The sequence below is a fragment of the Bufo bufo genome, chromosome 2 (genome assembly GCF_905171765.1).
Source record: "Bufo bufo chromosome 2, aBufBuf1.1, whole genome shotgun sequence".
NCBI lineage: Eukaryota > Metazoa > Chordata > Amphibia > Anura > Bufonidae > Bufo > Bufo bufo.
The window spans coordinates 787,826,403-787,852,951 of NC_053390.1; the positions used below are offsets into that span (position 1 = coordinate 787,826,403).

General features: G+C 43.0%; 1 protein-coding gene across 1 annotated transcript in view; it reads left to right on the forward strand.

Annotated features, from left to right (window-relative positions):
• Positions 1 to 26,549, forward strand: part of POLN (DNA polymerase nu) — a 139,165-nt gene that overhangs the window by 45,915 nt on the left and 66,701 nt on the right. Inside the window, exons 12-14 of the mRNA XM_040419954.1 lie at positions 2,201 to 2,257; positions 8,900 to 8,953; positions 15,782 to 15,847. Of these exons, the coding sequence (XP_040275888.1) occupies positions 2,201 to 2,257; positions 8,900 to 8,953; positions 15,782 to 15,847 (177 nt within the window). The remainder of the gene's footprint in view (positions 1 to 2,200; positions 2,258 to 8,899; positions 8,954 to 15,781; positions 15,848 to 26,549) is intronic.

The following is a 26,549-nucleotide window of genomic DNA, read 5'->3' on the forward strand; positions in this document are numbered from 1 at the left end:
AATATACAGTAATTACATAGATAAAATTGGGCTGGGCATAACATTTTCAATAGATGGTTCAGCAAAAAACGGAACGGAAACGGAAGACATACGGATGTATTTCCGTATGTGTTCCGTTTTTTTTTTGCGGACCCATTGAAATGAATGGTTTCGTATACGGACCGTATACGGAACGCAAAAAAAACAGCCAGTAAACGGAAAAAAAAAACGGCCGTGTGCAGGAGGCCTAAGTCACAATCAACATTTGTGACAAAATGTACAAATTGGCATAGAGCCTTAGTATCTTGTTCTAATCTATTGTGTTCTGTCAATGTATCCTGGGACCTGTGGTTCTCCGGTCTTTCATTGCTGTTAACATCAAAGTTTGATGCTTATTGTTTCCCTGTGAATTTGTTATTGTGTGATTGTTGTTGTTTTTTTGTTGTTGTTGTTGTCTTGCTGGATTGTATTTTACAGCAGTGTAAATTCATCTTTTTTTCTGTTCACTTTTATTTGTCTTCTCTCAGACTGCATGCTATTACCATCTCTCAGCTACTCTACTCCATTGTGGAACTCCCCATCTCCTTCATCTATCAATGACTTTATTTCAGTACATTGTTGTTTGCCAGTGTTGATAGTGCTACATATATTTTCTTACAGTCTTTTGGTTGTTGTGTAATTCAGCCCTACTGTAAGGCCCCTTTCACACGGGCGAGATTTCTGCGCGGGTGCAATGCGTGAGTTGAACGCATTGCACCCGCACTGAATCCGGACCCATTCATTTCTATGGGGCTGTGCACATGAGCGGTGATTTTCACGCATCACTTGTGCGTTGCGTAAAAATCGCAGCATGCTCCTCTTTGTGCGTTTTTCACGTAACGCAGGCCCCATATCATTTCACGCAATGGGGTTGCGTGAAAATCGCAAGCATCCCCAAGTAAGTGCGGATGCGGTGCGATTTTCACGCATGGTTGCTAGGTGACGATCGGGATGGGGACCCGATCATTATTATTTTCCTTTATAACATGGTTATAAGGGAAAATAATAGCATTCTGAATACAGAATGCATAGTAAAATCGAGCTGGAGGGGTTAAAAAATAAATAAAAATATTTTAACTCACCTTAATCCACTTGTTCGCGCAGCCAGCATCTCTTCTGTCTTCTTTCTTCAGGACCTGGGTAAAGGACCTGTGGTGACGTCACTACGCTCATCACATGATCCATCACCATGGTGATGGATCATGTGAATGACCATGTGATGAGCGTAGTGATGTCATCAAAGGTCCTTTTCCTCACAGATGAAGACAGAAGAGATGCTGGCTGCGCGAACAAGTGGATTAGGGTGAGTTAAAATATATATTTTTTTTTTTAACCCCTCCAGCGCTGTTGTACTATGCATTCTGTATTCAGAATGCTATTATTTCCCCTTATAACCATGTTATAAGGGGAAATAATACAATCTACACAACCTTGAACCCAAACCTGAACTTCTGTGAAGAAGTTCGGGTCTGGGTACCACAGTCGGTTTTTTATCACTTGCGTGCAAAACACATTTCACCCGCGCGATAAAAACTGAACAACGGAACGCAATCGCAGTCAAAACTAACTGCAATTGCGTACCTACTCGCGCGGGTTTGCCGCAATGCACCGGGATGCATCCGGACCTAATCCGGACACACTCGTGTCTGAGCACCAAGAGACACTGTTAGAATTTGGGAAAGGTGACTGCTATAGGTGAAGTCCAGGTCTCCGGTCTTGTGAACACACAACATCATTACAAGCAGCAGCAGCAAAGTGAATTAGATTGTAATAAGTAAATTGGTGCATCTCGTGTCAGCACAAAGTAGATAAACTCACCCTATATCCGCCAGTCTTGATAAAATCTCCCATATGCCTGTGCAGGGGAGATGGAGCTCTATATCAGGAAAACAAAGCTCCGACCGCTTTGAAGGCCACCACATTTTAAAACCATTGCCGAATGAACATGATTTCCGAATGCACAGGAACGGATCACTGGTAAATCCCACTAAATCATCACTATTATTAGCAGCGTTGATGAATGTAATTGTTCCTCAACTGATTTATATTTACTGATACCGCTAATAATAGTGAATATATTTTGTATGCCGCCATGTCATTAAAGGGTTATTTCCGATCTTTATGTGCATCTAAATGTGCATTATAAAAAGATTGAATTTTATCTTTCCCATTCATATCTTAGTTAAATCAACTGAAAGTCCTGCATCCATTGCCTGGAATTGTTTTACAATTTAGACAAGTAAGATTTATGTATATAATACTCATCTTTTTATTTTTGACATGATTGAATAGTAACATAAGGCCCCTTTCACATGGGCGTGAGGTGAACGCATTGCACCCGCACTGAATCCGGACCCATTCACTTCAATGGGGCTGTTCAGATGAGCGGTGATTTTCACGCATCACTTGTGCGTTGCGTGAAAATCGCAGCATGTTCTATATTCTGCCTTTTTCACGCAACGCAGGCCCCATAGAAATGAATGGGGATGCGTGAAAATCGCAAGCAAGTGCGGATGCAAACGATGTTTAATCCATATGCAAATGGAGCTCGCAAGTGCCCAGGGGCGGGGTTCGTGGTGTAGGTGCCCAGGCCGGTCTGCCTTTTTTTTCACATTACTCCTCCCCAGCCTCTTTCTTGTCCCGCCCTGTAAGTCCGTTGCGTCATCCCCAGTATTGGCTAAGATCCCGCGTGTGCACACTTCACCGCCGGTGTTCCGTAATATTTCTCTACCCGTGAAATTTCCCTATCCTCGTCACTTCCTGTTGTGACGCGGCTGCACCGGACATGACGTTCCCAGCTTTGGAAGGAGGTGTGCTGCACCGCGCAGGCGCACAACGACAGGGTAGGGAAATTTCACACCAGAGTTGGGGAGAAGGGCCCACCTAATGCGCTTGTGCCTTATCTCTCAGCTGATGTTCCGTGATATTTCCCTACCCATGAAATTTCCCTACCCTCGTCACTTCCTGTTGTGACGCGGCTGCACCGGACATGACGTTCCCAGCTTTGGAAGGAGGTGTGCTGCACCGCGCAGGCGCACAACGACAGGGTAGGGAAATTTCACACCAGAGTTGGGGAGAAGGGCCCACCTAATGCGCTTGTGCCTTATCTCTCAGCTGATGTTCCGTGATATTTCCCTACCCATGAAATTTCCCTACCCTCGTCACTTCCTGTTATGACGCGGCTGCACTGGACATGACGTTCCCAGCTTTGGAAGGAGGTGTGCCGCGCCGCGCAAGCGCACAACGATGGGGTAGGGAAATTTCACACCAGAGTTGAGGAGAAGGGGCCAACTAATGCGCTTGCGCCTTAGCTCTCAGCTGGACACCGGCCGACACTGCTCATGTGCCGGGAGCCTCAGCAGCGGTTAGATTGTAGAGAAAAATTACGGGCCACTGCGCAAGCGCGGCTAATTACTCCTGTCGGGATACACCGCGCATGCGCACCAGCGGACAGGGAGATCTCTTATACCGAACATCCATCCGATCACCGCGCCTGCGCACTGTGGGGGTAGTGAGATCTGATGGCCATTTGTTCTGTTAAATCTCCCTACCACTCACTACGCACAAGCGGTGTCTGATCATCTGGAGCCAGCTGAGAGGTGAGGCGCAAGCGCATTAGGTGGCCCCTTCTCCCCAACTCTGGTGTGAAATTTCCCTACCCAGTCGATGTGCGCCTGCTCGGCGCGGCACATCTCCTTACAAAGCTGGGAGCATCATGTCTGGTGCGGCCGCGTCACAACAGGAAGTGACGAGGGTAGGGAAATTTCACGGGTAGGGAAAATATCACGGAACACTGGCTCCAGATGAACAGACACCACGCGTGCACAGTTAGTGGTAGGTAGATTTAACAGAACAAATGGCCATCAGATCTCCCTACTCCCACAGTGCACAGGCGCGGTGATCGGATGGATGATCGGTATAAGAGATCTCTTTGTCCGCTGGTGCGCACGCGCGGTGTATCCCGGCGGGAGTAGTTAGCCGCGTATGCGCACTGGCCCGTAATTTTTCCCTACCCTCTAACCGTTGCTGAGGCTCCCGGCGCATACGCAGTGTCGGCCAGTGTCCAGCTGAGAGGTAAGGCGCAAGCGCATTAGGTGGCCCCTTCTCCTCAACTCTGGTGTGAAATTTCCCTGCCCCGTCGTTGTGCGCCTGCGCGGCGCAGCACGCCTCCTTCCAAAGCTGGGAACGTCATGTCCGGTGAGGCCGCGTCACAACAGGAAGTGACGAGGGTAGGGAAATTTCATGTGTAGGGGAAATATCACGGAACACCGGCCCGGGCATGAGCACTGTGATGCCCATTGTGGGCAGCAGCATCGATACATCTAGTGTGCATGCTCTGGCACGAAACCAGCGGCCAGGGCTGTAAATTAGGTCTTGCAGCACCAAAGCTCTTCTGCTTCGCACCCCTTGCCACTCCCTCTCATCTTGCCTGGCCTTATAATCTTGCATCTGTGCTGTAGTCTACACTATCAGTGCATATGCATTGCATCTGGCTCTTCTATCCTAGCAGTGGAGACGACTGCTGAGCATGTGCCGATGGTATCATCCGCCACCTGAATATAGCCTCTCCTCTCCAGGGGATGTAGAGCCAGATGCACTGCGCAGGTATGGTGCAAGTACGAGATTACAGGGCCAGACGAGATGCCTGGCCTTGTCAATCAAAAATGGGGGAGTGGCAAGAGGTGCAGGACGGAGGAACTCTGGTGTTCCAAGGGTCTCAGGCCTACCCGTCTGTACTCCGAAGATGTAATTTACATATCATGAAAAAAGTGATATACCGATGTAGTAGAGTTAACACTCATGCTTTCTGAGATTTCTGAGATGTGTTATCTAAACTAAGCAAACACCTTCAATTGCTTTTCAATGGCTTTTGTTTCAAGATAACACGATGATTTAAGAAATTTGAGTTAAGAGTTTGAGTGCTAATCCTGCTACATCTGTACTATATAACTGTAACGGTGCAACAGAGACACATTAATGAGAAATTGTGTTTCTCATCAGGATCAACCCTACAAGGCCTTATGCCAGACGTAATACAGTGCATACTGATGGCAGATGCTCTTTAACCCCTTAAGGACTTATGAGGTACCGGTACGGCATGTTTCCCGAGTCCTTAAGGACCCATGACGTACCGGTACGTCGTAACTTTAAAACTAGATTGCGGCGCGGCGGGGGTTAATAGGAACAGAATGTCCGCTGAAATCATTCAGCGGGCATCCTGTCACAACGCCAGGGGAGGGGGGTCATGTGACCCCCCGTATCGGCGATTGCAGAAAACCGCAGGTCAATTCAGACCTGCGGTTTGCGGCGGCGATCAGCGCTGCCATCGGGTCCCAATGCGGCTGTAGGGGGGACCCGATGGCATGGAAGGCAGCGCAATGCCTAAGGAAGGCATCGCGCTGCCTTCCGGCGACGAGCCTGTGAGATCTAGCCCCCTGGATATAACAGGCCGGAAGCTGTATGAGTAATACACACAGTATTACTCATACAGCCAGTGCATTCCAATACAGAAGTTTCGGAATGCATTGTAAAGGATTAGACCCCCAAAAGTTCAAGTCCCAAAGTGGGACAAAAAAATAAAGTTGAAAAAAAGTTGAAAAAATAAAGTTTTCCCGCCAAAAAATTTAAAGTTTCAAGTACAAATAAACAAAAACTGCATTTTCCCCAAATAAAGTTAAAAAAAATTGGTAAAAAATAGGGGGGGAAAAAAAGTATACATATTAGGTATCACCGCGTCCGTATAGACCGGCTCTATAAAAATATCACATGACCTAACCCCTCAGATGAACACCGTAAAAAATAAAAACTGTGCTAAATAAACCATTTTTTTACATCACAAAAAGTACAACAGCAAGCGATCAAAAAGGCATTTTCCCACCAAAATAGTACCAATCTACCGTCACCTCATCCCGCAAAAAATGAGCCCCTACCTGAGACAATCGCCCAAAAAATAAAAAAACTGTGGCTCAGAATATGGAGACACTAAAACATAATTTGTTTTGTTTTAAAAAAGTTGTTATTGTGTAAAACTTACATAAATAAAAAAAAATATACATATTAAGTATTGCCGTGTTCGTATCGACTGGCCCTATAAAAATATCACATAACCTAACCCCTCAGATGAACACCGTAAAAAATAAAAAATAAAAACTATGCTAAATAAACAATTTTTTGTCACCTTACATCACAAAAAGTGTAATAGCAAGCGATCAAAAAGTCATATGCACCCCAAAATAGTGCCAATCAAACCATCATCTCATCCCGCAAAAAATTAGACCCTACCTAAGATAATCGCCCAAAAACTGAAAAAACTTTGTCTCTCAGAATGTAGAGACATTAAAACATGATTTTTTTTTTGTTTCAAAAATGATATTATTATGTAAAACTTACATAAATAAAAAAAAAAGTATACATATTAGGTATCGCAGCATCCGTAATAACTTGCTCTATAAAAATATGACATGACCTAACCCCTCAGGTGAATACCGTAAAAAAATAAAAATAAAAACGGTGTAAAAAAAGTCATTTTTTGTCACCTTACATCACAAATAGTGTAATAGCAAGCGATCAAAAAGTCACACGTACCCCAATATAGTGCCAATAAAACCGTCATCTCATCCCGCAAAAATCATACCCTACCCAAGGTAATCGCCCAAAAACTAAAAAAAATTATGGCTCTCAGACTATGGAAACACTAAAACATGATTTTTTGGGGGTTCAAAAATGAAATCATTGTGTAAAACTTACATAAATAAAAAAAAAGTATACATATGAGGTATCGCCGCGTCCGTATCGACCGGCTCTATAAAAATATCACATGACCTAACCCCTCAGGTGAACACCATAAAAAATAAAAACTGTGCTAAATAAATAATCTTTTGTCACCTTACATCACAAAAAGTGTAATAGCAAGCGAACAAAAAGTCACACGCACCCCAAAATAGTGCCAATAAAACCATCATCTCATCCCGCAAAAATCGTACCCTACCCAAGGTAATCGCCCAAAAACTGAAAAAATTATGGCTTTTAGACTATGGAAACACTAAAACATGATTTTTTTTGTTTAAAAAAAGAAATTATTGTGTAAAATTTACATAAATAAAAAAAAGTATACATATTAGGTATCGCCGCATCCGTGACAACCTGGTCTATAAAAATATCACATGATCTAACCTGTCAGATGAATGTTGTAAATAACAAAAAATAAAAACTGTGCCAAAACAGCTATTTCTTGTTACCTTGCCTCACAAAAAGTGTAATATAGAGCAACCAAAAATCATATGTACCCTAAACTAGTACCAACAATACTGCCACCCTATCCCGTAGTTTCTAAAATGGGGTCACTTTTTTGGAGTTTCTACTCTAGGGGTGCATCAGGGGGGCTTCAAATGGGACATGGTGTCCAAAAAACCAGTCCAGCAAAATCTGCCTTCCAAAAACCGTATGGCATTCCTTTCCTTCTGCGCCCTGCCGTGTGCCCGTACAGCAGTTTACGACCACATATGGGGTGTTTCTGTAAACTACAGAATCAGGCCCATAAATATTGAGTTTGGTTTGGCTGTTAACCCTTGCTTTGTAACTGGAAAAAAATTATTAAAATGGAAAATCTGCCAAAAAAGTGAAATTTTGAAATTGTATCTCTATTTTCCATAAATTTTTGTGGAACACCTAAAGGGTTAACGACGTTTGTAAAATCAGTTTTGAATACCTTGAGGGGTGTAGTTTCTTAGATGGGGTCACTTTTATGGAGTTTCTACTCCTAGTGGTGCACCAGGGGGGCTTCAAATGGGACATGGTGTAAAAAAAAACAGTCCAGCAAAACCTGCCTTCCAAAAACCGTATGGCATTCCTTTCCTTCTGCGCCCTGCCGTGTGCCCATACAGCGGTTTACGACCACATATGGGGTGTTTCTGTAAACTACAGAATCAGGGCCATAGATATTGAATTTGGTTTGGCTGTTAACACTTGCTTTGTAACTGGAAAAAAATTATTAAAATGGAAAATCTGCTAAAAAAGTGAAATTTTGAAATTGTATCTCTATTTTCCATTAATTCTTGTGGAACACCTAAAGGGTTAACAAAGTTTGTAAAATCAGTTTTGAATACCTTGAGGGGTGTAGTTTATAGAATGGGGTCATTTTTGGATGGTTTCTATTATGTAAGCCTCGCAAAGTGACTTCAGACCTGAACTGGTCCCTAAAAATTGGGTTTTTGAAAATTTCTGAAAAATTTCAAGATTTGCTTCTAAACTTCTAAGCCTTGTAACATCCCCAAAAAATAAAATATCATTCCCAAAATTATCCAAACATGAAGTAGACATATGGGGAATGTAAAGTAATAACTATTTTTGGAGGTATTACTATGTATTATAGAAGTAGAGAAATTGAAACTTGGAAATTTGCAATCTTTTACAAATTTTTGGTAAATTTTTTATTTATTTTTTATAAATAAAAATTTATTTTTTTGACTTCATTTTACCAGTGTCATGAAGTACAATATGTGACGAAAAAACAATCTCAGAATGGCCTGGATAATTCAAAGCATTTTAAAGTTATCAGCACTTAAAGTGACACTGGTCAGATTTGCAAAAAAAAGTCCTTAAGGTGAAATAGGGCTGAGTGCTTAAGGGGTTAAGAAAGTATAAATATATGGATATACCTACAAAATAATTTTATATGGTATTAATGTTTTCTCCATGCCATAGCTTTTTCATGTTACAGCCCTCAAAAGTCGGTTGGTTCTTCAGCTTTTGAGGGATGTAGCTTTTAAATTTACATGTTTCTACTAGGATATATTCTGTATTGTGTTACCTTATGTATAAAGGGGGTAGTATACATGATATTTGTTCTGGAACACTATTATAATATTCATATTTTTTACAGATACAGAAAATAAAGTCAACATTTGTTGATGGGCTCTTAACGTACGTTACTAAGGTAGTTATGATGGTGATGGTTATGAATGTGTCTAATAAATTCTGCTTTCACAATTTTTCATTCAAAATCTATAATAAATGTGTTTATTTTTTTTTTGTATTATGTAGTGCACACATATAAAGGATATTTGACAGGAGTAATTTTATGACAGTCAGACATTGAGTTAAAGGATATGTACACCTTTGGGGGCATTTGAGGTAAAAATCAATTTTTCAATTGGGCTTTATTAAAAATTAAAAAAGTAATTTTCTCTGTACAGAGCTGAGATGCTCTAATAGAGGGATCAGAATTTTCTCTCTGCTCCGTCAGGCAGGGAGCTGACGGGCTTTTTATCTCTGCTCTCTGACATTATAAACACTCATTAAAGCTCATTTGTTATCTTACTAATAATAATGTGGCTTAAATAAGTGTTTATGACCTCTTAGTAACTTAGAGATAAGGGTTGTTAGATGACCGTCAAAAAGTGAAAGTAGGATTCACACAGCTAAAAAAACAGTAACAGAATGGCTCAATATTTTTAATAAAGACCTATTGAAAAAATTATTTTTAGCCCAAAATGAGTGAAAAACAATCATTAAAAAAATTGTCCCTGAAGGTGTACATAGCTTTTAAAAATTGATTGGGGTCCAATGGCTTGTTTTCAATGGCCTTTATTAAAATGAATGTGATATATTCCATAACTGCCAACTCTGGGACTCTGTCAGACCTGCACCTACCAGCCATTTACAGTACTTTACACTACTTCGTATTCTGTGGATTTGCTTATACCTCATTTAGGAAAAATATAATTTTCATTGCATTTAAAAACCCACATGTAGTCCTTTACACTTTCTGAATGTTAGTTTGTAGAATGATTGTAAATAGTGATGAGCAAAGCGAGTTTGGTTCCAAGTTTTAAAGTGGTTTTCCACTTAAAAAAATCAACAGCCCTAATCCAAAGTTTTCAACGAAGCGACTGCAGATGTAGCATCCGAAGCTCTCTTTGCTCATCAATAATTGTAAACTACACGGAGATTCACTCGAAAGAGGCCCAAAATATTCTGTAATAACTCTCGCTAGGATGAAGCAATCTGAAGGAAACAATGTGCTTATCAGTATATGGAGCTTCAAACAGGCCAGTATGCCCCCGTGTCAGAGTGATGAGGTAGGCGCAGGGCAGCTGTCACCACGTTTAACCTCCATTTGCGACTTCCGGGTGCATACCACCGTACCTCGTCACTCAGTCACCCGGTGGTGTACAGTATTGAGCAGCATATCTTTATGGTGCGATGTGTACCTGAACATTTTTGAACAGTTCGTGAATCAACTGGATAATCGTGAGTTAACGGAAGGCTACTTCCAGCAAGATGGAGCAATGCGTCACACATTGGAAAGAAGCATTGCAAGAAGTTATTCCTTTTTTTGGTACCAGGGTAATTTCAAAGTGGCTTTGGCCACCATGGTCCCCGGGTCTCACACCACCAGACTTCTGCCTTTGGGGTATGCTCAAAAGAAAAGTCTGTCTGAAAAAGCCTGGCGCTGCTGAATATTCTTAGGAAAACATTTAGTCGGACAGTACATAATTAAAAGGTTATTCCATTGTACAGAGTAAAATTCTAATGGATAAAACATATTTAAAGACGAAATATCAGCTCTCATAACTGACTCAGGACTCAGGAGCTGAGCTGGTGCCATAGCCGCCGGGTGCCTGCTATTTTACCGATCCATTCAATGACTTTTACCCCTCAGATGCTGTGGTTAATTGTGACCACGGAATCTTAGTGGTCATTTACTGGGAGCTCTGCGCTCCTGGTGACCGAATGGTTCCCCAGCACCAAGATCATGGGAGCCATTCAGATGCTATGGCAGCTTGGGGTCTTTGAAGGCTTTGAGGCCATAACAAATCTCATGTGGCAGGGCTTGATAGGAACACACTGATTGTCCCATAGACTGCAGTAATAAATGATTTTATGTTAAAGTCCTCTAGGGGGACTACAAATTTATGCAAAAAAAGTATTTAAAAGTGAAAAATAAATCAAAAATATATTAAAATTCAAATCACTCCCTTTCCCCAATGTACAAATAAAAATAATTAATAGTGCATGCACTATTAAAATATAAAAGTATTTATCCCATATGGTGAATGGTGTCACAATATGGCGATGCAAAGAAAACATTTATTTGTATTTTTGTTTTTATAAACAGCTAATCTGCTCAGCAGTGATAATTCCTCCCATTGCTGTACAATTTGCAGATTTGCTTTTCAGCAGCTTTGGAAAGCTCATTAGCATGTGGCGGTATGCTGAAGATCAAACTACATAAATAGTATATACTCACGGCCTTCATTACATCTCTGCAGAGGTTGTTACCCAATTTTCCCAAAACTGCTGAATTCCAAATTTGCCTAGTTATGTAGTTATGAATCCTTTCATATAGCTAGACCAACTTGCCATTCAGAGTCCAGCTGAGTGACAAGACTGTAAAGAGGAGGAGAGAAAAAAAGGAGGGGGGTTAATCTCTATTCTTCCCAAGGGAAGTTTTGAGAGTTTCCAGCAGGGCGCCAGAGGAGGGATTTGAAAACTGTATTTGTATTTGCCAAAGGCAAAAAAAATTTGATATGTTTTTTCGTATTTTTGATATTGGAGGGATCTTTAGGCTGCCAGGGGTAAACACACCATCAGGGGGGATCCCCTAATGGAGAGGATATAAGCACAGAAGATAGAGCAAAACGTTTTTTACCCCTATACACGGCGCCAGTATCCCTTAGATCAGCAATATATACGGAAGATGAAAGCAGTTTGTTTTTTCAGATAAATTCAGAGTTTTTTGTGTATTTAAAATTCAAATTTCAATTTACTGGCATGTATATTCCCACCAGTTAAGGTAGTGGCTGTGATGTCATATTAGAAAATATATTGGATATACTATATATATAAAAATATTAAAAACAATTTTCACTCACTTCACCCAGGAGGCACCGGATGGGATAATCACAAAACACCCACCGGATAACCTCCTGCGCCTGGGTCGCCTATAAGATCCTACGGAATGACAGCAGTCCAGTCGAGCTTCTTGTCAATCGACTTTTATTCAAACCACAGGGTAGGGTGAAGGAATCTTGCTCTACGCGTTTCGGGGTATAGAGGACCCCTTCATCAGGAGCATATGACATCATACATCTTTTGGGGGGTATAAATACACAAGCTGTTTGTGGAAAATGCGCCAAAAAGCGCTGGAAAACGTCACTTCCGGTTTGCGTTCTAGCATGGAACGCACCGGGAGCGGCGTTCCCTCATATATGCATATATAGTTCTATACAGATCGCAATATGTAGGTAATAAAATACAATTTCAGTAGTAGTAGAATGCAATTTTTGGTTATTTTAACATGGAATTTGTCTTGCCGTCTGTACAGGGTCCTTTGTGTTACTTCCGGTTTGTGTTCCACTAGGAACAAGCCGTATTGGATCTCAGCTGTTACCTGATATCGGAACGTCACTTCTGGTATGCGTTCCACCATGGAACGCACCGGAAGTGACGATCCACTCATGCAAAGGACTCGACTCGGGCGATGTAAAGAGACTATTTCTTCATATATATATATATATATCTATAAATCTCTATTTTTGTTTTGTTTAGATTGCTAGGATCCTGCGACCAGGCCTCTTATTGTTTTTTATTTATTATCGACTTGGAACATTTTCTCCATATATATTTTCGTTCTTAAGTAACTTCCGGTCTGCGGTTCACCCTGGAACGCATCGGCAATTTCTATTTTCCTGTAATAGGAGACATGATTCTTTGTGTCTATCTTCCTCCATATATATATATATATGTGAGGGGTATGGTCGGAGGGAAGTGATTGTGTGCCCCGGATGACCATGTATATGTCTGTGTGTACATGAGGCCACAAGGGTGTCAACAAACATATATATATACATGTACACATACATATACGGAAGTAAGCGATACATTACAAAAAATTGAATTTCATCAGAATAAAACTTCCTAACGGTATAAAAAATGTTGTTACATCGTTGTTTTTAAAATTATTAATAAAATTATTGGTATTGATTAATAGATATCTTAGATTGCAAAATGACCGTATAAAAAATATAAATAATATATGATGTAAAATACACACATAAAATATATATATATAATATGCATATAAATATGATTAATCTGGATCCTTTTATAATTCAATTATGCTTCTTCGAATATCTCAATCAATAGAATATAATGCTATACATATCAACACACCATTTCTTATAAAAGGATCCAGATTAATCATATTTATATGCATATTATATATATATATATTTTATGTGTGTATTTTACATCATATATTATTTATATTTTCTATACGGTCATTTTGCAATCTAAGATATCTATTAATCAATACCAATAATTTTATTAATAATTTTAAAAACAACGATGTAACAACATTTTTTATACCGTTAGGAAGTTTTATTCTGATGAAATTCAATTTTTTGTAATGTATCGCTTACTTCCGTATATGTATGTGTACATGTATATATATATGTTTGTTGACACCCTTGTGGCCTCATGTACACACAGACATATACATGGTCATCCGGGGCACACAATCACTTCCCTCCGACCATACCCCTTACATATATATATATATATGGAGGAAGATAGACACAAAGAATCATGTCTCCTATTACAGGAAAATAGAAATTGCCGATGCGTTCCAGGGTGAACCGCAGACCGGAAGTTACTTAAGAACGAAAATATATATGGAGAAAATGTTCCAAGTCGATAATAAATAAAAAACAATAAGAGGCCTGGTCGCAGGATCCTAGCAATCTAAACAAAACAAAAATAGAGATTTATATATATATATATATATATATGAAGAAATAGTCTCTTTACATCGCCCGAGTCGAGTCCTTTGCATGAGTGGATCGTCACTTCCGGTGCGTTCCATGGTGGAACGCATACCGGAAGTGACGTTCCGATATCAGGTAACAGCTGAGATCCAATACGGCTTGTTCCTAGTGGAACACAAACCGGAAGTAACACAAAGGACCCTGTACAGACGGCAAGACAAATTCCATGTTAAAATAACCAAAAATTGCATTCTACTACTACTGAAATTGTATTTTATTACCTACATATTGCGATCTGTATAGAACTATATATGCATATATGAGGGAACGCCGCTCCCGGTGCGTTCCATGCTGGAACGCAAACCGGAAGTGACGTTTTCCAGCGCTTTTTGGCGCATTTTCCACAAACAGCTTGTGTATTTATACCCCCCAAAAGATGTATGATGTCATATGCTCCTGATGAAGGGGTCCTCTATACCCCGAAACGCGTAGAGCAAGATTCCTTCACCCTACCCTGTGGTTTGAATAAAAGTCGATTGACAAGAAGCTCGACTGGACTGCTGTCATTCCGTGGGATCTTATAGGCGACCCAGGCGCAGGAGGTTATCCGGTGGGTGTTTTGTGATTATCCCATCCGGTGCCTCCTGGGTGAAGTGAGTGAAAATTGTTTTTAATATTTTTATATATATAGTATATCCAATATATTTTCTAATATGACATCACAGCCACTACCTTAACTGGTGGGAATATACATGCCAGTAAATTGAAATTTGAATTTTAAATACACAAAAAACTCTGAATTTATCTGAAAAAACAAACTGCTTTCATCTTCCGTATATATTGCTGATCTAAGGGATACTGGCGCCGTGTATAGGGGTAAAAAACGTTTTGCTCTATCTTCTGTGCTTAAGACTGTAAAGAGGCATTGGTGATAACAGATTGCGTTTACCTGGTACCATATGATAGATCCACGTAATGTATCAAGACAACAATATGTGTATTTTATATAGCCAATATGCCCCCATCACCACCCCAGAGATTGCTAACCAACTTTCTGAAAAGACTTGTAATCGAGGACTCCAACACTGATAAATGTAAAAATTTGCCTAGGCACACAGTAAGAAATCCCTCTTGGCTATATAGAGAAACTTGACATTAAGGCATCTGGTAAAGCTTAGTAGCAGTTTCTGTAGTGTCAGTGGCCTGGTACAGTATAGTATCCCTGCACACATACAGGGGAGGTTTTGTAAGAAGCTGCTGAAGTTTTGCAGCTTCTAAACTCTTTCACAGTGTCCGGCAGTCTGTTGAAATGAATGCAGTGTTAAGCCCCGACCATTGCCCAAACTTCCTGTCTGCCCGTGAGCTCAAGCTATTGCTCACATCTGGTCTCCAGCCGAAGATGGAGAGGCAGGGAGAAATGAAGCACATCTACAGGAAATCGGTTTAAACTGCAGGTTATAGGTCTTTTTTAATGTTTTGCAGGGTTTAGTAATCCTTTAAAACACAACAAAAACTATATAAATGTGGTCATTTTTTTTTTACCACATAATGAATCCTATAAAAACAAAACGCAATAAAACAATGGCAGAATTGCATCTTTTTCCAATACGACCCCATTTAGAATTTTTTTTCCAGCTTCCCACTACATTGTCTGCAATATTAATTGGTGTGATTAGAAAATACAAGTTGTCCTGCAAAAAAAAAGCCCTGATACGGCTCAGGTGAATGGAAAAATATAAAAAGTTATGGCTCCTGGAAAGCAGGGAGTAAAAAACAAAAAAATGGAAATTGGAAGGGGTTAATTTATCCCTACATTTCCACAAGGAATAACAGAGGGACAGCACAAGGCAGAGCTATAAGAAGCAGTGCAACAAAACTGTTATTTTACTGGCAATGCAAGTATTTACTACATCGTACATGTCAGGCGGGGTGATAGCTAGTCTTTATATGTGGATTTATCTGCTGTAAGTTTATGTTATGGTCTTATATTGTAGGGCTGTGTGTCTCCCACCTGGAATCAGACGGGCACTGTGAGTGGCAGGCTTTCGGCAAAACATCCTGTAAGTGTGTGATACGCTCATTCATAAGACACCATAGCAGGATAGGTGATCAGTTTAAGATTGGTGGAGGTCCAACACTCGGCACTCCCGCCGATCAGATATTTGATGGGGCTGCAGCGCTCGTGCGAGAGCTGCGTCCTCTTCAATGATTACCTGAATGCCATTTACAGTAGATATAAAAAGTCTACACACCCCTGTTAAACTGTCAGGTTTCTGTGATGTAAAAAAATGAGACAAAGATAAATCATTTCAGACCTTTTTACACCTTTAATGTGACCTATAAACTGTACAACTCAATTGAAAAACAAAGTGAAATCTTTTAGGTGGAGGGAAGAAATAATATAAAAATAAAATAATGTGGTTGCATAAGTGTGCACACCCTTAAACTAATACTTTGTGGAAGCACCTTTTGATTTTATTACAGTACTCAGTCTTTTTGGGTGAGTCTATCAGCATGGCACATTTTGACTTGGCAAGATTTGCCCACTCTTCTTTGCAAAAACTCTCCAAATCTGTCAGATTGCGAGGACATCTCCTGTGCACAGCCCTCTTCAGATCACCCCACAGATTGTCAATCAGATTCAGGTCTGGGCTCTGGCTGGACCATTCCAAAACTTTAATCTTCTTCTGGTGAAGCCATTCCTTTCTTGATTTGGAAAATGCAAATGTGATCGCACACTACATCCAGCACTCTGCCCTCCATGCTGGACGAGACATTGGTTTATATTTTGGCCAAAGCATAGTAAGCCACTCACCGCGTCAAGGTTGTCTCATGAGTGGTCCCTAACTCTTGTTCCTACCTGTTCATGGGCCACGACAGCCACATAAAATCCAGGGAATGCAGGTCAGCATGCAAGCCAAGTACACTTTGCTTGTAACCCCGTCCGGTGCCATTACAGCTTTCATCGGATCCAGGGATGCAAGTACCAACATGCATGCTGAACCCACCATACACTTCTCCTGGAGCCAGATGGCTAATGGTAGGTTCTATACAAGCAGACTCAGTTTTATACTGACTTTAAAACCAGCCTCAAGGACAGATTAACTGGTCAGGTGTGCAATGACTCCAAGGAGATCGCCACGCCTCCAATATATACTACAAAGAAAAAAATAAGGGGTTGGGTCAGCACAACCTGCCTGTAGGTGCACATCACTATGGCGAAATACATATACAAACGGAAAATGCAAATGTGATCGCACACTACATCCAGCACTCTGCCCTCCATGCTGGACGAGACATTGGTTTATATTTTGGCCAAAGCATAGTAAGCCACTCACCGCGTCAAGGTTGTCTCATGAGTGGTCCCTAACTCTTGTTCCTACCTGTTCATGGGCCACGACAGCCACATAAAATCCAGGGAATGCAGGTCAGCATGCAAGCCAAGTACACTTTGCTTGTAACCCCGTCCGGTGCCATTACAGCTTTCATCGGATCCAGGGATGCAAGTACCAACATGCATGCTGAACCCACCATACACTTCTCCTGGAGCCAGATGGCTAATGGTAGGTTCTATACAAGCAGACTCAGTTTTATACTGACTTTAAAACCAGCCTCAAGGACAGATTAACTGGTCAGGTGTGCAATGACTCCAAGGAGATCGCCACGCCTCCAATATATACTACAAAGAAAAAAATAAGGGGTTGGGTCAGCACAACCTGCCTGTAGGTGCACATCACTATGGCGAAATACATATACAAACGGAAAATGCAAATGTGATCGCACACTACATCCAGCACTCTGCCCTCCATGCTGGACGAGACATTGGTTTATATTTTGGCCAAAGCATAGTAAGCCACTCACCGCGTCAAGGTTGTCTCATGAGTGGTCCCTAACTCTTGTTCCTACCTGTTCATGGGCCACGACAGCCACATTAAATCCAGGGAATGCAGGTCAGCATGCAAGCCAAGTACACTTTGCTTGTAACCCCGTCCGGTGCCATTACAGCTTTCATCGGATCCAGGGATGCAAGTACCAACATGCATGCTGAACCCACCATACACTTCTCCTGGAGCCAGATGGCTAATGGTAGGTTCTATACAAGCAGACTCAGTTTTATACTGACTTTAAAACCAGCCTCAAGGACAGATTAACTGGTCAGGTGTGCAATGACTCCAAGGAGATCGCCACGCCTCCAATATATACTACAAAGAAAAAAATAAGGGGTTGGGTCAGCACAACCTGCCTGTAGGTGCACATCACTATGGCGAAATACATATACAAACGGAAAATGCAAATGTGATCGCACACTACATCCAGCACTCTGCCCTCCATGCTGGACGAGACATTGGTTTATATTTTGGCCAAAGCATAGTAAGCCACTCACCGCGTCAAGGTTGTCTCATGAGTGGTCCCTAACTCTTGTTCCTACCTGTTCATGGGCCACGACAGCCACATAAAATCCAGGGAATGCAGGTCAGCATGCAAGCCAAGTACACTTTGCTTGTAACCCCGTCCGGTGCCATTACAGCTTTCATCGGATCCAGGGATGCAAGTACCAACATGCATGCTGAACCCACCATACACTTCTCCTGGAGCCAGATGGCTAATGGTAGGTTCTATACAAGCAGACTCAGTTTTATACTGACTTTAAAACCAGCCTCAAGGACAGATTAACTGGTCAGGTGTGCAATGACTCCAAGGAGATCGCCACGCCTCCAATATATACTACAAAGAAAAAAATAAGGGGTTGGGTCAGCACAACCTGCCTGTAGGTGCACATCACTATGGCGAAATACATATACAAACGGAAAATGCAAATGTGATCGCACACTACATCCAGCACTCTGCCCTCCATGCTGGACGAGACATTGGTTTATATTTTGGCCAAAGCATAGTAAGCCACTCACCGCGTCAAGGTTGTCTCATGAGTGGTCCCTAACTCTTGTTCCTACCTGTTCATGGGCCACGACAACCACATAAAATCCAGGGAATGCAGGTCAGCATGCAAGCCAAGTACACTTTGCTTGTAACCCCGTCCGGTGCCATTACAGCTTTCATCGGATCCAGGGATGCAAGTACCAACATGCATGCTGAACCCACCATACACTTCTCCTGGAGCCAGATGGCTAATGGTAGGTTCTATACAAGCAGACTCAGTTTTATACTGACTTTAAAACCAGCCTCAAGGACAGATTAACTGGTCAGGTGTGCAATGACTCCAAGGAGATCGCCACGCCTCCAATATATACTACAAAGAAAAAAATAAGGGGTTGGGTCAGCACAACCTGCCTGTAGGTGCACATCACTATGGCGAAATACATATACAAACGGAAAATGCAAATGTGATCGCACACTACATCCAGCACTCTGCCCTCCATGCTGGACGAGACATTGGTTTATATTTTGGCCAAAGCATAGTAAGCCACTCACCGCGTCAAGGTTGTCTCATGAGTGGTCCCTAACTCTTGTTCCTACCTGTTCATGGGCCACGACAGCCACATAAAATCCAGGGAATGCAGGTCAGCATGCAAGCCAAGTACACTTTGCTTGTAACCCCGTCCGGTGCCATTACAGCTTTCATCGGATCCAGGGATGCAAGTACCAACATGCATGCTGAACCCACCATACACTTCTCCTGGAGCCAGATGGCTAATGGTAGGTTCTATACAAGCAGACTCAGTTTTATACTGACTTTAAAACCAGCCTCAAGGACAGATTAACTGGTCAGGTGTGCAATGACTCCAAGGAGATCGCCACGCCTCCAATATATACTACAAAGAAAAAAATAAGGGGTTGGGTCAGCACAACCTGCCTGTAGGTGCACATCACTATGGCGAAATACATATACAAACGGAAAATGCAAATGTGATCGCACACTACATCCAGCACTCTGCCCTCCATGCTGGACGAGACATTGGTTTATATTTTGGCCAAAGCATAGTAAGCCACTCACCGCGTCAAGGTTGTCTCATGAGTGGTCCCTAACTCTTGTTCCTACCTGTTCATGGGCCACGACAACCACATAAAATCCAGGGAATGCAGGTCAGCATGCAAGCCAAGTACACTTTGCTTGTAACCCCGTCCGGTGCCATTACAGCTTTCATCGGATCCAGGGATGCAAGTACCAACATGCATGCTGAACCCACCATACACTTCTCCTGGAGCCAGATGGCTAATGGTAGGTTCTATACAAGCAGACTCAGTTTTATACTGACTTTAAAACCAGCCTCAAGGACAGATTAACTGGTCAGGTGTGCAATGACTCCAAGGAGATCGCCACGCCTCCAATATATACTACAAAGAAAAAAATAAGGGGTTGGGTCAGCACAACCTGCCTGTAGGTGCACATCACTATGGCGAAATACATATACAAACGGAAAATGCAAATGTGATCGCACACTACATCCAGCACTCTGCCCTCCATGCTGGACGAGACATTGGTTTATATTTTGGCCAAAGCATAGTAAGCCACTCACCGCGTCAAGGTTGTCTCATGAGTGGTCCCTAACTCTTGTTCCTACCTGTTCATGGGCCACGACAGCCACATAAAATCCAGGGAATGCAGGTCAGCATGCAAGCCAAGTACACTTTGCTTGTAACCCCGTCCGGTGCCATTACAGCTTTCATCGGATCCAGGGATGCAAGTACCAACATGCATGCTGAACCCACCATACACTTCTCCTGGAGCCAGATGGCTAATGGTAGGTTCTATACAAGCAGACTCAGTTTTATACTGACTTTAAAACCAGCCTCAAGGACAGATTAACTGGTCAGGTGTGCAATGACTCCAAGGAGATCGCCACGCCTCCAATATATACTACAAAGAAAAAAATAAGGGGTTGGGTCAGCACAACCTGCCTGTAGGTGCACATCACTATGGCGAAATACATATACAAACGGAAAATGCAAATGTGATCGCACACTACATCCAGCACTCTGCCCTCCATGCTGGACGAGACATTGGTTTATATTTTGGCCAAAGCATAGTAAGCCACTCACCGCGTCAAGGTTGTCTCATGAGTGGTCCCTAACTCTTGTTCCTACCTGTTCATGGGCCACGACAACCACATAAAATCCAGGGAATGCAGGTCAGCATGCAAGCCAAGTACACTTTGCTTGTAACCCCGTCCGGTGCCATTACAGCTTTCATCGGATCCAGGGATGCAAGTACCAACATGCATGCTGAACCCACCATACACTTCTCCTGGAGCCAGATGGCTAATGGTAGGTTCTATACAAGCAGACTCAGTTTTATACTGACTTTAAAACCAGCCTCAAGGACAGATTAACTGGTCAGGTGTGCAATGACTCCAAGGAGATCGCCACGCCTCCAATATATACTACAAAGAAAAAAATAAGGGGTTGGGTCAGCACAACCTGCCTGTAGGTGCACATCACTATGGCGAAATACATATACAAACGGAAAATGCAAATGTGATCGCACACTACATCCAGCACTCTGCCCTCCATGCTGGACGAGACATTGGTTTATATTTTGGCCAAAGCATAGTAAGCCACTCACCGCGTCAAGGTTGTCTCATGAGTGGTCCCTAACTCTGGTTCCTACCTGTTCATGGGCCACGACAACCACATAAAATCCAGGGAATGCAGGTCAGCATGCAAGCCAAGTACACTTTGCTTGTAACCCCGTCCGGTGCCATTACAGCTTTCATCGGATCCAGGGATGCAAGTACCAACATGCATGCTGAACCCACCATACACTTCTCCTGGAGCCAGATGGCTAATGGTAGGTTCTATACAAGCAGACTCAGTTTTATACTGACTTTAAAACCAGCCTCAAGGACAGATTAACTGGTCAGGTGTGCAATGACTCCAAGGAGATCGCCACGCCTCCAATATATACTACAAAGAAAAAAATAAGGGGTTGGGTCAGCACAACCTGCCTGTAGGTGCACATCACTATGGCGAAATACATATACAAACGGAAAATGCAAATGTGATCGCACACTACATCCAGCACTCTGCCCTCCATGCTGGACGAGACATTGGTTTATATTTTGGCCAAAGCATAGTAAGCCACTCACCGCGTCAAGGTTGTCTCATGAGTGGTCCCTAACTCTTGTTCCTACCTGTTCATGGGCCACGACAGCCACATAAAATCCAGGGAATGCAGGTCAGCATGCAAGCCAAGTACACTTTGCTTGTAACCCCGTCCGGTGCCATTACAGCTTTCATCGGATCCAGGGATGCAAGTACCAACATGCATGCTGAACCCACCATACACTTCTCCTGGAGCCAGATGGCTAATGGTAGGTTCTATACAAGCAGACTCAGTTTTATACTGACTTTAAAACCAGCCTCAAGGACAGATTAACTGGTCAGGTGTGCAATGACTCCAAGGAGATCGCCACGCCTCCAATATATACTACAAAGAAAAAAATAAGGGGTTGGGTCAGCACAACCTGCCTGTAGGTGCACATCACTATGGCGAAATACATATACAAACGGAAAATGCAAATGTGATCGCACACTACATCCAGCACTCTGCCCTCCATGCTGGACGAGACATTGGTTTATATTTTGGCCAAAGCATAGTAAGCCACTCACCGCGTCAAGGTTGTCTCATGAGTGGTCCCTAACTCTTGTTCCTACCTGTTCATGGGCCACGACAGCCACATAAAATCCAGGGAATGCAGGTCAGCATGCAAGCCAAGTACACTTTGCTTGTAACCCCGTCCGGTGCCATTACAGCTTTCATCGGATCCAGGGATGCAAGTACCAACATGCATGCTGAACCCACCATACACTTCTCCTGGAGCCAGATGGCTAATGGTAGGTTCTATACAAGCAGACTCAGTTTTATACTGACTTTAAAACCAGCCTCAAGGACAGATTAACTGGTCAGGTGTGCAATGACTCCAAGGAGATCGCCACGCCTCCAATATATACTACAAAGAAAAAAATAAGGGGTTGGGTCAGCACAACCTGCCTGTAGGTGCACATCACTATGGCGAAATACATATACAAACGGAAAATGCAAATGTGATCGCACACTACATCCAGCACTCTGCCCTCCATGCTGGACGAGACATTGGTTTATATTTTGGCCAAAGCATAGTAAGCCACTCACCGCGTCAAGGTTGTCTCATGAGTGGTCCCTAACTCTTGTTCCTACCTGTTCATGGGCCACGACAGCCACATAAAATCCAGGGAATGCAGGTCAGCATGCAAGCCAAGTACACTTTGCTTGTAACCCCGTCCGGTGCCATTACAGCTTTCATCGGATCCAGGGATGCAAGTACCAACATGCATGCTGAACCCACCATACACTTCTCCTGGAGCCAGATGGCTAATGGTAGGTTCTATACAAGCAGACTCAGTTTTATACTGACTTTAAAACCAGCCTCAAGGACAGATTAACTGGTCAGGTGTGCAATGACTCCAAGGAGATCGCCACGCCTCCAATATATACTACAAAGAAAAAAATAAGGGGTTGGGTCAGCACAACCTGCCTGTAGGTGCACATCACTATGGCGAAATACATATACAAACGGAAAATGCAAATGTGATCGCACACTACATCCAGCACTCTGCCCTCCATGCTGGACGAGACATTGGTTTATATTTTGGCCAAAGCATAGTAAGCCACTCACCGCGTCAAGGTTGTCTCATGAGTGGTCCCTAACTCTTGTTCCTACCTGTTCATGGGCCACGACAGCCACATAAAATCCAGGGAATGCAGGTCAGCATGCAAGCCAAGTACACTTTGCTTGTAACCCCGTCCGGTGCCATTACAGCTTTCATCGGATCCAGGGATGCAAGTACCAACATGCATGCTGAACCCACCATACACTTCTCCTGGAGCCAGATGGCTAATGGTAGGTTCTATACAAGCAGACTCAGTTTTATACTGACTTTAAAACCAGCCTCAAGGACAGATTAACTGGTCAGGTGTGCAATGACTCCAAGGAGATCGCCACGCCTCCAATATATACTACAAAGAAAAAAATAAGGGGTTGGGTCAGCACAACCTGCCTGTAGGTGCACATCACTATGGCGAAATACATATACAAACGGAAAATGCAAATGTGATCGCACACTACATCCAGCACTCTGCCCTCCATGCTGGACGAGACATTGGTTTATATTTTGGCCAAAGCATAGTAAGCCACTCACCGCGTCAAGGTTGTCTCATGAGTGGTCCCTAACTCTTGTTCCTACCTGTTCATGGGCCACGACAGCCACATAAAATCCAGGGAATGCAGGTCAGCATGCAAGCCAAGTACACTTTGCTTGTAACCCCGTCCGGTGCCATTACAGCTTTCATCGGATCCAGGGATGCAAGTACCAACATGCATGCTGAACCCACCATACACTTCTCCTGGAGCCAGATGGCTAATGGTAGGTTCTATACAAGCAGACTCAGTTTTATACTGACTTTAAAACCAGCCTCAAGGACAGATTAACTGGTCAGGTGTGCAATGACTCCAAGGAGATCGCCACGCCTCCAATATATACTACAAAGAAAAAAATAAGGGGTTGGGTCAGCACAACCTGCCTGTAGGTGCACATCACTATGGCGAAATACATATACAAACGGAAAATGCAAATGTGATCGCACACTACATCCAGCACTCTGCCCTCCATGCTGGACGAGACATTGGTTTATATTTTGGCCAAAGCATAGTAAGCCACTCACCGCGTCAAGGTTGTCTCATGAGTGGTCCCTAACTCTTGTTCCTACCTGTTCATGGGCCACGACAGCCACATAAAATCCAGGGAATGCAGGTCAGCATGCAAGCCAAGTACACTTTGCTTGTAACCCCGTCCGGTGCCATTACAGCTTTCATCGGATCCAGGGATGCAAGTACCAACATGCATGCTGAACCCACCATACACTTCTCCTGGAGCCAGATGGCTAATGGTAGGTTCTATACAAGCAGACTCAGTTTTATACTGACTTTAAAACCAGCCTCAAGGACAGATTAACTGGTCAGGTGTGCAATGACTCCAAGGAGATCGCCACGCCTCCAATATATACTACAAAGAAAAAAATAAGGGGTTGGGTCAGCACAACCTGCCTGTAGGTGCACATCACTATGGCGAAATACATATACAAACGGAAAATGCAAATGTGATCGCACACTACATCCAGCACTCTGCCCTCCATGCTGGACGAGACATTGGTTTATATTTTGGCCAAAGCATAGTAAGCCACTCACCGCGTCAAGGTTGTCTCATGAGTGGTCCCTAACTCTTGTTCCTACCTGTTCATGGGCCACGACAGCCACATAAAATCCAGGGAATGCAGGTCAGCATGCAAGCCAAGTACACTTTGCTTGTAACCCCGTCCGGTGCCATTACAGCTTTCATCGGATCCAGGGATGCAAGTACCAACATGCATGCTGAACCCACCATACACTTCTCCTGGAGCCAGATGGCTAATGGTAGGTTCTATACAAGCAGACTCAGTTTTATACTGACTTTAAAACCAGCCTCAAGGACAGATTAACTGGTCAGGTGTGCAATGACTCCAAGGAGATCGCCACGCCTCCAATATATACTACAAAGAAAAAAATAAGGGGTTGGGTCAGCACAACCTGCCTGTAGGTGCACATCACTATGGCGAAATACATATACAAACGGAAAATGCAAATGTGATCGCACACTACATCCAGCACTCTGCCCTCCATGCTGGACGAGACATTGGTTTATATTTTGGCCAAAGCATAGTAAGCCACTCACCGCGTCAAGGTTGTCTCATGAGTGGTCCCTAACTCTTGTTCCTACCTGTTCATGGGCCACGACAGCCACATAAAATCCAGGGAATGCAGGTCAGCATGCAAGCCAAGTACACTTTGCTTGTAACCCCGTCCGGTGCCATTACAGCTTTCATCGGATCCAGGGATGCAAGTACCAACATGCATGCTGAACCCACCATACACTTCTCCTGGAGCCAGATGGCTAATGGTAGGTTCTATACAAGCAGACTCAGTTTTATACTGACTTTAAAACCAGCCTCAAGGACAGATTAACTGGTCAGGTGTGCAATGACTCCAAGGAGATCGCCACGCCTCCAATATATACTACAAAGAAAAAAATAAGGGGTTGGGTCAGCACAACCTGCCTGTAGGTGCACATCACTATGGCGAAATACATATACAAACGGAAAATGCAAATGTGATCGCACACTACATCCAGCACTCTGCCCTCCATGCTGGACGAGACATTGGTTTATATTTTGGCCAAAGCATAGTAAGCCACTCACCGCGTCAAGGTTGTCTCATGAGTGGTCCCTAACTCTTGTTCCTACCTGTTCATGGGCCACGACAGCCACATAAAATCCAGGGAATGCAGGTCAGCATGCAAGCCAAGTACACTTTGCTTGTAACCCCGTCCGGTGCCATTACAGCTTTCATCGGATCCAGGGATGCAAGTACCAACATGCATGCTGAACCCACCATACACTTCTCCTGGAGCCAGATGGCTAATGGTAGGTTCTATACAAGCAGACTCAGTTTTATACTGACTTTAAAACCAGCCTCAAGGACAGATTAACTGGTCAGGTGTGCAATGACTCCAAGGAGATCGCCACGCCTCCAATATATACTACAAAGAAAAAAATAAGGGGTTGGGTCAGCACAACCTGCCTGTAGGTGCACATCACTATGGCGAAATACATATACAAACGGAAAATGCAAATGTGATCGCACACTACATCCAGCACTCTGCCCTCCATGCTGGACGAGACATTGGTTTATATTTTGGCCAAAGCATAGTAAGCCACTCACCGCGTCAAGG